General features: G+C 40.4%; 1 protein-coding gene across 2 annotated transcripts in view; it reads left to right on the forward strand.

The window, feature by feature from the left end:
• USP32 (ubiquitin specific peptidase 32) overlaps positions 1–15,678 on the forward strand; it is a 347,736-nt gene that overhangs the window by 189,239 nt on the left and 142,819 nt on the right. For both annotated transcript variants that reach the window (XM_069757228.1, XM_069757227.1), the window contains exons 11-12: positions 11,924–11,985; positions 12,084–12,186. In XM_069757228.1, the coding sequence (XP_069613329.1) occupies positions 11,924–11,985; positions 12,084–12,186 (165 nt within the window). The remainder of the gene's footprint in view (positions 1–11,923; positions 11,986–12,083; positions 12,187–15,678) is intronic.

The following is a 15,678-nucleotide window of genomic DNA, read 5'->3' on the forward strand; positions in this document are numbered from 1 at the left end:
TGATGTTAACGTCGCGTCAGCTCAAATTATGATGGCAATTAGTTTTTTTTTCTTTTCTTTCTATTTGAACATCCGCATTCCTGAAATGACCAGGCTACAGTTTAGCTTCAGACTAGTTTTATGTTCAGATCTTTATATGATCATAAACACCGGAGCTACCGCCTCACCAACACCGGAGCTCCTGCAACCCTCAACCTACTGTCTCCTTCCCCATAATCCTGTAGAATGTAAGCCCGCAAGGGCAGGGTCCTCGCCCCTCTGTATCAGTCCGTCATTGTTAGTTTGTTTACTGTATGTGATATTTGTAACTTGTATGTAACCCATTCTCATGTACAGCACCATGGAATCAATGGTGCTATATAAATAAATAATAATAATAATAATAATGGTATGCAAGCATTTCTGCCAAAACGTGTGCTGTATACCAGTAAAGCCCTACTATGTTCGGAATTTTATATTGTTGAATACTGCTTTTAAATAGATAGTAAGTAGATACCTTTTAATTAGATTATTTGATAGTTATAAGCCATACTAGTAGTAGATATAATATGTTAAAGGGGAACCTGTCAGCTTTACCTGCAGATGTAGGGTTAATTTGCAGGTAAATAGCATTACAATGCTGCTCAGCCAACTTACTGAAAATGCGGCTTCCAGGAGAATATTAACTGCTTTCCCCCCTGGAGCTGCTGGCTATTAGTTGTAGAGGCGGTACAGAGAATGATTCCAGTGTTGCAACCCTCACTATAGATCAAGAAGGGGTAGACAAAATAGTGGACAACCCCTTTAAGGGCCTGAACAGGGAACCGTTTTACTTCAGAATTTTCTAACACAAATTAAAGTGAACTTTCTAATCAAGACAGCCCCTTCAAACTTTCTCCTGTCACAAACTCAATTAGTAGGTTATGGGATAATTCCCCAAACGTGTTATATTGGGCATTGAGTGACATTTAAATTTAATTTTATTTAGTATTCAAACATTTTTTGTTTTTTTTTATGTTCCTTTCTCACCTGGGGTACATGAAAATACATTTTTTTAATTTGTTGTTCCTACAACTGAAGCAGTTTTATTCTTTGTACAAAGGCAGGTACAGAAAGTTGTAATTTCTTCATTGAAATTTGTGGAGTATAAAAAAAAAAAAAGTCCACAAAACACAAAAGCTCTGCAAACCGAGCAAGCCATAGTTTTCAAAGACCCATGTTGGCTCTAAACTGCACTGCCTGAATTGAATTCTGTTCTGAACAATGTAGTATTTGGTCTCATTAGTAATCTGTCGAAGAAATACAGGCAAAATGTCTTCTGTACATATATTTTTATATTTATGTAACAAAATGTAGAATGCACAAAAGATGAAAGTACTTTTACACGATGTTTAAAGTTAAAAGAGAAATCTGGTATTCTAAGAAATCTGTAGGAAAGGCTTCAACTACACATCATTGGTAATAGCCACTGAGCAGCACAATAAGCTTATCCTCCAAGCAGCATTGATCTCTTATCACCAAGGTAAGAAATAATTGTGCTTTCCGCATTCTTATCTCACTTTGTTGTAGTGACTGGCAGATCTCGGTCTCAGAGCACCCGTTAGACATTTAGGGATGCCTGGCACGTTGATGGGTTGACACCAAGCCGATATCGACTGCAGGAGAGCCTTGGCATAAACGTTTTTCACCAGTAATAACAGTTGTTGATGAAAAATGTGATTTGTTTATGGAACATTTGATTGACCCTATACACAACATATGTGGAGGAGGCCGCAATCTAAGAGGGAATGAGGGACTCGCCGGGGGTGGTCCACCCCCAGATGGCAGCAGGAAGTGCAAATGACCAGGAAAGATCACTTCAGGCATGGTGGGTCTCAGGTGCTCAGCCAAGACCAATCAGGTTTACATCTGCTAAGTGAGTGGATCCCACTGCTATTCAGGTTACACCACCCCAACAATTATAGTCTACTGTATATTATTCTCTCCCGTTTGACAACTGCAAATATAGCTCTAAACCATTTTCTTAAACTGAACCCTCACCATCGTCAACATTATCATCATCATGTACAAACTATATCTGATCGTCCTTCATCATAATCTAAAATCTGTATCTAGACCCTCTTCGTATATGTAATGATAAATCTACAGTGCCTCAAAAAAGTTTCATACCCGTTGAACTTTTCCATGTTTTTTTTTTACTTAGCACCTACAAATTTAAATGGTTTTTGGGGGGATTTTATGTGCTAAACGAATGCAAAGTAGCAAGTATTTGCGAAGTGTAACGGAAATGATGCATGATTTTGTAAATATTTTAAGAGTTTAGCATCTTTTTTTTCTGACATGCCAATCATTTAACACGCTGCCCCATTCAGTGGCCTAGGAGCCATGCCATTTTTTGAAAATAATGTAAGAAATAATATTTTGTACTTTTTCTGTTATCACTATGCCACATCACACCCTGAGAGAAAGCTTGCTGAAATACTTTCTCTTTTCTGGTCACCAATTAGGGCATATGAATGTCTTCGAGAGGAGATAAAACATTTAATAGTCACTATTTCTTCTTCCATGTGGTGAATTTCCTAGTTTCCGGCAGGAAGAATCCTACCTTGCTATGTTAAGCTCAGCATTTATCTATTCTCAGTAACAATAGGGGGTAAGCCGCTGACTGACACCACCGCTTATCTACCCAATCATCAGGCCTATAGGGGAGAGTTGGGTGGCTTTTATAGACTTTACATGGTTGGCTAGTTCTTCTGCTATACATTTAAAGGGAACCTGTCACAAGGTTTGGCCGATATAAGATATGGCCAATGCCTTTCAGGGCTTATCTACAGCATTCTATAATGCTGTAGATAAGTCCCCAATCCAACCTGAAAGATAAGAAAAATAAGTTTTATTATACTGACCCAGGGGGCGGTCCGATCCGATGGGTGTCGCAGGTCCGAGTCCGGTGCCTCCCATCTTCTTATGATCACCACACTCCTGCTTGCTTCATGGCTCCCTGGCATCGCGCTCCTGCCCAGTTGAGGGCACAGCAAAGTACTGCAGTATGCAGGCACTGGGTCTCACTGACCTTTCCCGACACCTGCGCACTGTAGGACTTTGCTCTGCTCTTAACAGGGCAGATAAGTACGCCTGCCCAGGAGCACAATGCTGGGGAGCCTTAAAGCAAGCAGGAGGGCGGCATCACAAGAATATGGGAGGCGCTGGACCCGGATCAGAGACTTCCCATCGGACCGGACTGCTCCCCGGTTGAGTATAATAAAAGTTATAGAATTATAGAATGCTGTAGATAAGCCCTGAAAGGCGATGGCCGCATCTTATGTCGGCCAAAACAGCTGACAGGTTCGCTTTAATGCAGAAGCGCACAACCTGTGAGCCGCCGTGCCATCATATGCAGTGCCCAGACACCTCTGGTACTCCTACGTTTGGGATTTCTTAGTTCAGTCCTCTAGATCGAAAAAAGTGTGTGCAAAAATGTGGCTCTTTCCATCAGTTTGAGGAATGTGAAACACTAGATACATAACTCTAATACTTACCAAAGACGATTGCTATTCTTGCGTCGGCCATATTTACTCCTTTTCCACTAATTGCCAAGTGAGCAGGCAACTCTCGTTCTACAAATAAGTGAAGTCCCAGAAATAGAACCCCAGATATCTGTTCTTTAGGACATGGAGTGATATAATATGGCCCCAAAAAAAGTTGTACAGCGGAATATAAGAGATACCGCAAGAAAAACAAACATATTGTGATCGTTAACAACCTGATAGTTTCAAAAACCTACATATTGTTCATAATTTACTGTCAAATCAAGAAAGAAAACCCTGACTACATAGATTGACTTGTTAGACTGAACACAGTTAAAAATGTGTTATCCAAACATTTCAGAAGATTGGAAACCAAAATCTTTTGTCTTTGCATTTCCAGCTTGTGATCTTTAGCATATTCCAAATATAAATGTGAACATTTCCGGAGTCAACACATCTGTACAGGCAAAACAATAAATATCTCAATCACATTGTCATGTACCAATTGTTATGTGGACATAATGGCTTCCTAGGATTAAAAATACATGGAGGACATGGGATGTAAACTGTGCAGCCCTATGAATCTTTCACTTATGCTTTCCTGAAATTCTAAATATCATGTCAGATAAAATGCAAAATGACATTCTCCTCCTCCAGGGCTTCACAGAGCCCGCACTTGACTGTGAAAAGTCCCTTTGAAAGGTCTTCAGCCCGGATTTCTTGTGATTTTTAACCTCACACTATGCTTGATCTCAAATCTCCTGTAATGGGCAGAGACAGGGTTATATATGTGTTTCTATATGGTGTTCATTTGAATGAGGCTAAGTGGCAATACAAGTCACAACCCTGAGAAAAGAGGGACACGGTTTCCCTTTTCTTAAGATAATTAGCTGTGATGGCCTGAAGTCCACAGCTGTTATAACCGTGCTATAACTTGCATCGTTTAGTTATACAGTGCCTTGCAAAAGTATTCGGCCCCCTGGAACTTTTCAACCTTTCCCCACATATCATGCTTCAAACATAAAGATACCAAATGTAAATTTTTGGTGAGGAATCAACAAGTGGAACACAATTGTGAAGTTGAACGAAAGTTATTGGTTATTTTAAATTTTTGTGAAAATTCAAAAACTGAAAAGTGGGTGTGCAATATTATTCGGCCCCTTTACTTTCAGTGCAGCAAACCCTCCCCAGAAGTTCATTGTGGATCTCTGAATGATCCAATGTTGTCCTAAATGACTAATGATGGTAAATGTAATCCACCTGTGTTTAATCAAGTCTCCGTATAAATGCGCCTGCTCTGTGATAGCCTCAGGGTTCTGTTTGAAGCACAGATAGCATCATGAAGACCAAGGAACACAACAGGCAGGTCCGTGATACTGTTGTGGAGAAGTTTAAAGCCGGATTTGGATACAAAATGATTTTCAAACCTTTAAACATCCCAAGGAGCACTGTGCATGCGATCATATTGAAATGGAAGGAGTATCATACCACTGCAAATCTAACAAGACCCGGCCGTCCCTCTAAACTTTCATTTTAAGGAGAAGACTGATCAGAGATGCAGCCAAGAGACCCATGATCACTCTGGATGAACTGCAGAGATCTACATCTGAGGTGGTACAGTCTGTCCATAGGACAACAATCAGTCATACACTGCACAAATCTGGCTTTTATGGAAGAGTGGCAAGAAGATAGCTACTTCTCAAAGATATCCATAAAAATTGTTGTTTAAAGTTTGCAACAAGCCACCTGGGAGACACCAAACATGTGGAAGAAGGTGCTCTGGTCAGATGAAACCAAAATCGAACTTTTTGGCAACAATGCCAAATGATATGTTTGGCGTAAAGGCAACACGGCTCATCACCCTGAACACACCATCCCCACTGTCAAACATGGTGGTGGCAGCATCATGGTTTGGGCCTGTATTTCTTCAGCAGGGACAGGGAAGATGGTTAAAATTGATGGGAAGATGGATGGAGCCAAATACAGGACCATTCCTGAAGAAAACCTGTTGGAGTCTGTAAAAGGCCTGAGACTGGGAAGGAGATTTGTCTTCCAACAAGACAATGATCCCAAACATAAAGCAAAATCTACAATGGAATGGTTCACAAATAAACGTATCCAGGTGTTAGAATGGCCAAGTCAAAGTCCAGACCTCAATCCAATCGAGAATCTGTGGAAAGAGCTGAAAACTGTTGTTCACAAACGATCTCCATCAAACCTCACTGAGCTCGAGCTGTTTGCCAAGGAAGAATGGGCAAGAATTTGAGTCTCTCGATGTACAAAACTGATCGAGACATACCCCAAGCGACTTGCAGCTGTAATTGCAGCAAAAGGTGGTGCAACAAAGTATTAAGCTAAAGGGGCCGAATAATATTGCACGCCCCAAAAATAGAATAACCAATACATTTTGTTCAACTTCACAATTGTGTTCTATTTGTTGTTGATTCTTCATCAAAAATTTACATTTGGTATCTTTATGTTTGAAGCATGATATGTTGGAAAAGGTTGAAAAGTTCCAGGGGGCCGAATACTTCCACAAGGCACTGTAACTCTTACTATGTGCATCATATCCAGTATGGCAGTCGTAGTTACTGGGACATGTAGGGCATTATGGCCTTGATTCATGTTTTGTGGTTTTTTTTTTAAGTCCTTTTTCTTTTTTGTCTTGTGACATCATTTGCTGTTTAGTGTTGCACACTATTCATGAATTTGGCGCAAAGTTTTTATTTCTGTCTTAGGCCATATTCACACCATCCTTTTTTTAATGCGGAATCGCCGCGATTTTCCCGCTGCGGGTCCGCAGCTGTTTTCCATGCAGGGTACATTACAATGTACCCTATGGAAAACAGGAACTGCTGTGCCCACATTGCGGAAAATCGCGAAAAAAGCCGCGCTGAATAGCCGCGGTAAAAAAGAAGTACCATGTCACTTCTTTTTGCGGAACTGCAGCGGTTCTGCACCCATAGACCTCCATTGTGAGGTCAAACCCGCAGTAAAACCCGCAGATGAAAAAAATATCTGCGGGTTTTCTGCGGTTTGTGGTGCAGAACCGCTGCAGTGTGGCTGCCCCCCCGTGCCCCAATCCCACCCCCCATGCTCCGATGCCACCCCCGTGCTCCGATGCCCCCCCCGTGCCCTCATCTCCCCCCCTTATACTTACCCGGCCTCCCGGTGTCCGTCCGGCCGTCTTCTCCCTGGTCGCCGCCATCTTGCAAAATGGCGGGCGCATACGCAGTGCGCCCGCCGAATCTGCCGGCCGGCAGATTCGTTCCAAAGTGCATTTTGATCACTGAGATAGGTTATATCTCAGTGATCAAAATAAAAAAAATAGTAAATGACCCCCCCCCCTTGTCACCCCCATAGGTAGGGACAATAAAAAAATTAAGAATTTTTTTTTTTTCCACTAAGGTTAGAATAGGGGTAGGGTTAGGGTTAGGGTATTTTCAGCCATTTTAACCCTAAAAAACTTCCTAGAAAACACACAGACTCTGCATAGAAAACTGCATAAAAAAGCATCAAAAAACGCATCAAAAAACGCACCAAAAACACCAAAAAAGCACCAAAAAAAGGACCTGCGTTTTCTGCCAAGAGCTGCGGTTTTTAGTCCTGAAAAAAAAGGAGGGAAATCAGGAACGTGTGAACATAGCCTTAAACTGTTTTTGTGACTTTTTGTTGGCAAAAGTCACAAATACTGGCCTACTCAAAAATGCACTCGGGGAGGAGGGGGGGTATGGGATGGCCTGTAATGGAGTTGTGCCAAATTTTATGACTTTCTAAAATGTTGCAACTGATGAATCTTGCGAAAATACCTGGAATCCCTAAACTCTGCCGACAAAGAGGAAATCAAACATAAAACAAAACGTGAGCAGACATGAAATACTATAAAAAAAACAAACAAAAAAAAAACACATATAGAAAAATTATTTGGGTGTATAAAAGAAAAAAAGGGCAAAACTAGATGAAAAAGTAGTGCAAAATCAATGATGAATCCGTATTAACTTCGATATTAACTTGATTGTAGCAGAAAGGTAATGCAACCCCACAGCTGTATGGAAAGAGGGGCGCTGTTTCTGTTTTCTTTAGAGAACTAGCTGTTGTGACCTACAACTCACAGCTGTTATAACCCTTCAGCTGGTGCATTATGCAGATGTAATAACTATTACTATGTGCATCATAACCAGTAAGGAAGTACTGTAATTGTTACTGAGACAATTAAAAAAAGAAAAAAAAAAGCAAACTTTATATAAAGTGACCTCACTCCCTTTCCTTATCCATTTTTATCACATTTGATATTCTTGACAATTTTTCTGTACTTTAATTACTCATATCATGGTTCCTCCATCTAAAATTACTTTCTTTTGGTGGGTGTTTTTTTGTACTTTCATTTTTTTTTTTAATTACCGGTAATACAATTCTCCCTTCTGTTTTCCTGAAACAGTTGATAGTTCAGTCGCTGTATAACAGAACATTATCCAAAATTCATTGCTGGTATGGGAATTTATGTAAAGTATATCCTGGAATAGATAGTCCTACTAGCCCCATACCTTATGGTCAGCCAGATTACATTATGAGAAGATTGCAATATGATATATTGAATTCATATTATGATTTCTACATTAAGCCTAGACAGAAAAGGCATAACATGTGCCTATTATTACCATGGTTGTACAATCCTATTGTTTACCGCAGAAGAACAATGCCTGTATTTTTTCAGGTGTCACTTTTCTGTCCTACAATGTCCTGGACGAAGTGTTAATGTAGAGCTTGATCGGTAACTTTTCTGTTATCCTGACACTTCCAAAAGGCCATATAAACTCTGTAATACCCTTAAGCCCTGCTGTTTACAAGAAAGCTGCTTATCATGTGGAATGATGGCCTGATATATGTGTCTTTGTCAGTGTCAAATGATCCAAGAATCAAGCATCTGGGTAATACAAGCATTCATTGTGCTGGGAAAAGGATAAGTCAGCTTTATAGAATACGACATGCTCTGTGCGTGTGCCAGTTTACTGCTTTTAATCGTGGAATTTCATTAGAAATGCTGTAAGGAAGTCATTGTGAGAAAAGAAGCGGCAGCACTTTGTTGATAAGAGCGAGTAGTCATTGACTATATACAGTGCCTACAAGTAGTATTCAACCCCCTGCAGATTTAGCAGGTTTAATAAGATGCAAATAAGTTAGAGCCTTCAAACTTCAAACAAGAGCAGGATTTATTAACAGATGCATAAATCTTACAAACCAAAAAGTTTTGTTGCACAGTTAAATTTTTATAAATTTTAAACATAAAAGTGTGGGTCAATTATTATTCAACCCCTAGGTTTAATATTTTGTGGAATAACCTTTGTTTGCAATTACAGCTAATAATCGTCTTTTATAAGACCTGATCAGGCCGGCACAGGTCTCTGGAGTTATCTTGGCCCACTCCTCTATGCAGATCTTCTCCAAGTTATCTAGGTTCTTTCGGTGTCTCATGTGGACTTTAATCTTGAGCTCCTTCCGCAAGTTTTCAATTGTGTTAAGGTCAGGAGACTGACTAGGCCACTGCAACACCTTGATTTTTTGCCTCTTGAACCAGGCCTTGGTTTTCTTGGCTGTGTGCTTTGGGTCGTTGTCTTGTTGGAAGATGAAATGATGACCCATCTTAAGATCCTTGATGGAGGAGCGGATGTTCTTGGCCAAAATCTCCAGGTAGGCCGTGCTATCCATCTTCCCATGGATGCGGACCAGATGGCCAGGCCTCTCGGCTTAGAAACAGCCCCACAGCATGATGCTGCCACCACCATGCTTGACTGTAGGGATGGTATTCTTGGGGTCGTATGCAGTGCCATCCAGTCTCCAAACGTCACGTGTGTGGTTGGCACCAAAGATCTCGATCTTGGTCTCATCAGGCCAGAGAACCTTGAACCAGTCAGTCTCAGAGTCCTCCAAGTGATCATGAGCAAACTGTAGACGAGCCTTGACATGACGCTTTGAAAGTAAAGGTACCTTACGGGCTCGTCTGGAAAGGAGACCATTGCGGTGGAGTACGTTACTTATGGTATTGACGGAAACCAATGTCTCCACTGCCATGAGATCTTCCCGGAGCTCCTTTCTTGTTGTCCTTGGGTTAGCCTTGACTCTTCGGACAAGCCTGGCCTCGGCACGGGAGGAAACTTTCAAAGGCTGTCCAGGCTGTGGAAGGCTAACAGTAGTTCCATAAGCCTTCCACTTCCGGATGATGCTCCCAACAGTGGAGACAGGTAGGCCCAACTCCTTGGAAAGGGTTTTGTACCCCTTGCCAGCCTTGTGACCCTCCACGATCTTGTCTCTGATGGCCTTGGAATGCTCCTTTGTCTTTCCCATGTTGACCATGTATGAGTGCTGTTCACAAGTTTGGGGAGGGTCTTAAATAGTCAGAAAAGGCTGGAAAAAGAGATAATTAATCCAAACATGTGAAGCTCATTGTTCTTTGTGCCTGAACTACTTCTTAATACTTTAGGGGAACCAAACAGAATTCTGGTGGGTTGAGGGGTTGAATAATAAATGACCCTCTGAAAAGACTTTTCACAATTTAAAAAAAAAATAAACAAAGAAATAACATTCTTTTTTGCTGCAGTGCATTTCACACTTCCAGGCTGATCTATAGTCCAAATGTCACAATGCCAAGTTAATTCCAAATGTGTAAACCTGCTAAATCTGCAGGGGGTTGAATACTACTTGTAGGCACTGTATATATACTGCTCACCCTCTGTGATTTGTGTTGTGCGGCCGTCCATTGTCTAGACTTGTGTGGCATTTAATGGTTTTACATGAACAATAACACAGCAGTCAGATAGTTTATGAGTTGCTAAGTACACAGTGCTGTAGTATGGCACTGTGTCTTTTTAATTATTTACCGTATATTTTGTTTCTTAAATGCAGCAGGCACTTTCTCTGGTGGGCTTTCCCTATTGATGGCAAAAAAAAAAAATTATTTAAATTTTGTTTCTTAATCTGTCAGCAAGTTTTTTGTTATCACATCTGAGAGCAGCATTATGTAGGGGCAGAGACCTAACTCCAGTGATGTATCATTTACTGAGCTGCTTGCTGCAGTTTTGATAAAAATGTTTTTATCTGTTGCACATCTACCAGTTGTCTGACTGCTGAGCTCTGTATAATCCCGCCCACATCACTGATTAGCAGCTTTCTTCCCATGTATAGTGTGCAGAGAAGGCTGCCAATCAGTTGTGGGGGTGTGGTTGGGCTACATGGCACAGGTTTACTAGTCCTCTAGTGATAAAATCACTGTTTTATCAGCTGGAGATTATCAAAACTGTCATGGGGATACTACGACAGAGAAGGACAACAAGATCGCGGTGTCTGGTTACATGGACGCCTGCACTGATAAGAACTGTCTCACCTTCACAATTAGCAGTGCAGGTTTCCATTTCTCTGTTATTGCAAGGTCTAATCAATTTTGGTATTCCCCTGGAGCTCTGTGTCCTGAGTAGTCTCAGCTGTTCTGTGTTTGCCACTCCCCTCTTGCTCATGAGAGTTGCCAGTGATACTTACAACTTCCTGGTTTGAAGTTGGGGCGTATACTGAGTTCGGAGCATATATTTAGAGTTGTATCGGGAGATACCTGCGTGAAGTTAGTTTGTGTGTGTCTCTTTATCCTTATTCCCATTTGGTTTGCCTCCCCTTCTCATTTCTAATATTCCTTTCGTTTGTGAGTATTTTTGTATAATTGCGGTTTTCTGTTATCCCTGTCTGTGTCTTTACATTGGAGTAGGACTAGCGTTCTTGCTATCCTACTCACTAGTTAGGGTGCTACTCAGAGTAAGACAGGGATAGGAATGTGATCGGCGTGCGAGGTGAAAGAACCCATCTAAGGACACCAGGGGAGTTCAGGTTGGCACAGGGCAAGAATTGTTTCCTTCCCTAGTAGCAGAGCTCCCTTTTCTAATCTGTCTCTCCTTGCACCATTTTGCTTCCATCAGAAGTGTGACAAAAACTACAGCAAACAGCCCTGTAAGTGGCACATCATTAGAATCGGGATCTCTGTTTCTGTTTTGTTGGACTAATACTTTAGGGGAATGCAGCTTACTATTTTACTTACTATTATTATTTAATTTACTTTTTTTTTTTGTAAAATTCAAAATTTAAGGAAAAAAATAAAGGTTCCCATAAAAGATAAGTTTCCAAAGATGCTAATACTCATTAATTTTCACTTTTTGCTGTAAAGAAGCTTTCATTGTATCTTAGTATGTATTTTGTACTCAAAGTGAATTATAATCCTGAGTTGAAAACAAGTCAAAAATTTCAAATTCAGCTTCTGATTCCCCATCTAATCCCCAAAAGCTGATTTCCTTTTATAAATGGTATCTTTTTTATTATTATTTCCTATTAAGTGGGATAAAATCCACATTGCATAAATTACCATTTTTTCTTCTTCTTAGGTTTGTCACATAGTTTTGGGTTTAAGACCGGCCACTCCAGAAGAAGAAGGGCAGATCATCAGGTACAAGTTAATTTCTTCTCTTGTATGGCTCATGTCCGACACTAGTTTACAACCTAAAATAATAATGTTATTTTCCATTTTTTTTTTTTTATCTGCAGGGGATGGTTGGAGAGAGAGAGTCGGCATGGCCTTCAAGTTGGGCACAATTGGTTTCTTATATCTATGCAGTGGTGGCAGCAATGGAAGGAATATGTCAAATATGTAAGTGTTTATTTCGAGTGGCGCCTGGGATGTAGATATCATAAACATGCATTTTTTATAAATAATGTGGTAAATGTTTGTCCATTGAATGTTAAATGAACATCTTGTAGAGTTAAATTCAAATTAAAATGCTGAATGATGACCTAATTACAGGAATCGCCTGGCTCTTCCAATGGACAAGTGAAAATGTGTTTTGACAGATTAGCGTAACAGTTTTTCTATCTGCTGTCATTGCTTTGACATGTGCTATACCACCAGTCCCGAAGCATTAAAATGTCCACGCCGTGCTGAAAGATATGTAAACATATAGGAATTGCATAAATCCTCTCCCCCCAAAATGTGCTCTACAAGTTCATGAAGATCTCTAATAAAGTACATATGTTATGAGATGGTGAGATATTAGGGCAGGTAACCATCTCCTGTGTCTGCGTGTTATGCCCATCAACAAAAAAAAGGAGCAAAAGCCTATGCATAAATATGTGCACACCTGTTATATGACAAAATTCTTTTAATTGTTTTTAAATTGGTTCATGTGTCTTTACTATAATAAAGTTTGCATTTTGTCATATAACAGGTGTGCACATATTTATGCATAGGCTTTTCCTCCTCCTTTTTTGTTGTCATGCATTTTCTATGCATGTTGTAGCACCCTGAATTTTTTGTTGTTCTATCTTGGTTAACCTTTTTTTTCTATAGTAGTGCACCTGATGCCCCATTATTTATCGTGTTATGCCCATGGCACACACAGCCCAGGCTGTTCTAAAAATGCCTGTCCCTATGAGTGACCTATAAAGCTATGGAACTGCAGCTTAGGCTTCAACCTGATGTATAATTTTCTCCTAAAGGAACACTTTTAAGGATAATTTAAGGAAAATACTAGCAACTTCTTCCCTTAAAGAGTACCCATCACCAATTTGGGGTTGCCCAAATTAATATTTAATAAAGCGTGAGCAACCCTAGGTTTAGTGTTTTTTTTTTTTTTTTTTAAAATATCATCTATTAACAAAAAAATAAACTTGTGTCCCTATTGTCCTTCTCTAGCAAAATTTTGGCCCAAACTTCCCTGTTGTTGGATTCCGGCATGCGTAGTGGGATCTCACAAACCTGCGCCGCCCCTCTGACAGTGATCTAGAATCATAGAATGTTAGAGTTGGAAGAGACCTCCTGGGTCATCTGGTCCAACCCCCTGCTCAAAGCAGGATTCACTAAATCATCCCAGACAGATGTCTGTCCAGCCTCTGTTTGAAGACTTCCATGAACTCGCCACCTCTTGTGGCAGCCTGTTCTACTCATTGATCACCCTAAGGTGGAACAGCCTGCCAGGAGAGGTGGTGAGTTCATGGAAGTCTTCAAACAGAGGCTGGACAGACATCTGTCTGGGATGATTTAGTGAATCCTGCTTTGAGCATGGGGTTGGACCAGATGACCCAGGAGGTCTCTTCCAACTCTAACATTCTATGATTCTAGATCACTGTCAGAGGGGCCGCGCAGGCTTGTGAGATCCCACTCCGCATGCCGGAATCCAACAACAGGGAAGTTTGGGCCAAAATTTTGCTAGAGAAGGACAATAGAGACACAAGTTAAATTTTTTGTTAATAGATGATGTTTTTAAAAATCACCAAACCTAGGGTTGCTCACTCTTTATTAAATCTAAAAGGATCTCGGTTTTGCACTAACTCAGCGTTGACTTTAATAAGCTGCTAATGAAAGCTAAAATCATTCGAGAGGTTACCATTTGGGAACAGCTTAATAGAGTACGCAGCCGCACTCGGTTAGTGCAATGAGTAAGATCTCACTCTCTTACTGCAGGAGTGATTGAGGAGGATTTTGGGACCTGCATGCTGGGATCCCACAACCTGAAAATTTGGGCCAAACTTTTTTTTTTTTTTTACAAAGGTGGGTCTTTTTGAGAGACCATTTTCAGTGCTTTTGTCAACTGGTTGTTTTTCCAAGTCTCATCTCACTCTTTTGATTAATAAAAAGGACAGTCCCAGACTGGTGATGGGTATTATTTATCTGGATTTGGATTCCTGTATCTGTTATATGAATGGAGTGGTAGTATGCAGGTGTGACCACTATTCGCATCACTGATGGAAGCAATAGTCCACATATGTGGCCATCGCTTTTACTAATAGAGAATGGTGTGATGGTCATGCATGCTTACTACCTCTCCAATTGCAAGAAGGACATAAGACCCCTATTCAAGGGATCATTCTTTTCTAGGTTTAGTGTTCCTTTAAACTACTGTGTGAAAAGTTCCTACACACAAGTGTAGAATCTTCAAAGTACACTGTCTTACTGGGGTTGTCCAGTGAGGAGAAGCTATCACCTGTACTCATCCTTCCAGCCAGTGAGGTCTCATCGGATTGACCTCCACTGATCCTTAAATTATCATATATCCTGTGAATGGAAGATAACAGTTATGGTTGGGTTAAAGCCTGATTCTAACTTTTGTACAGGCAGATTAATACAGTTAGTGGTATGTACTTCCAGTAGCCAAAACGGCAAAATCCCAAAGAATATACCGTTTGAAGGCAATGTATTCCTGGGATTGTGCTGCTCCCGCTTAACCCTACCTCTCTGCAGAGACTTAAAGGTTCATGTGAATTTGTGTATATGCTGCAGCCTGTCAATCATTGCTTTTTGGGATGAAGTGAGGTGGTGTGAGCACTGCTGTTATGAATGTGCCACACATAAACGCTGTGCCCAGTGTACTCTATCAGTACTCCCGGTAGAGAAATAACACCATTTTTGTGCCATTTGGCTTCTGTAAGTACTGACTTACTGCTGTAATATTCTGCCTTCACATGGGGCGCCATATTATCATTGCAGATCCAATTTAAGAAAGCGATCTACTCGAAAATCGTGTGTAAAATATATATTGATCGTGAATATTTAGCTTGAGATGGATCATAGGTTATTTTTTTAGTACTTCGAAATGGCATCATTACACGGTAAACATTTAATGACATTAATGTATAATATGCCAGTCATAATCTTTATCTACTAACATGAGAATGTGCATAGGCTGCAGACAGAATGGTGAAAGCTGCCAAAAGTACATTTAAAAAGACATTATAAAGCACAGACAGGATCCTCGGCACCGCAGGTTTAACAGTAATGGTTTACTATGACATCTGTTTCAATAGGCGCTGTATGATGTGCTCATCCCTGAAGTCATGATCAGTAGTGTCGTTAATGTAAAAGTGTTGGCATTCAATGCTGTTGCCTGAGAAAAGGAACTTTTTTAAGCGTTAAGTTGATAAATATCTATAATTTTTTTTTATTAAAGATGTGTGTTATTTCTTAGCTTAAATAATTTTTTGTACGTTTACTACATTGAAATGTGTACTATACATCCCGGTGACCTGGTTTGATCATTGTCACAACTGCGTGTTCCCCATTTGTTTTCAGAAAGGTTTTCAAACTAAATTTGTTTTTAGAAAAATGGCAGCAAGAGGCATAGAAAATACTGTCTGATAGTGCCAAGGT

The sequence above is a fragment of the Ranitomeya imitator genome, chromosome 3 (genome assembly GCF_032444005.1).
Source record: "Ranitomeya imitator isolate aRanImi1 chromosome 3, aRanImi1.pri, whole genome shotgun sequence".
In the NCBI taxonomy this organism is placed as follows: Eukaryota; Metazoa; Chordata; class Amphibia; order Anura; family Dendrobatidae; genus Ranitomeya; species Ranitomeya imitator.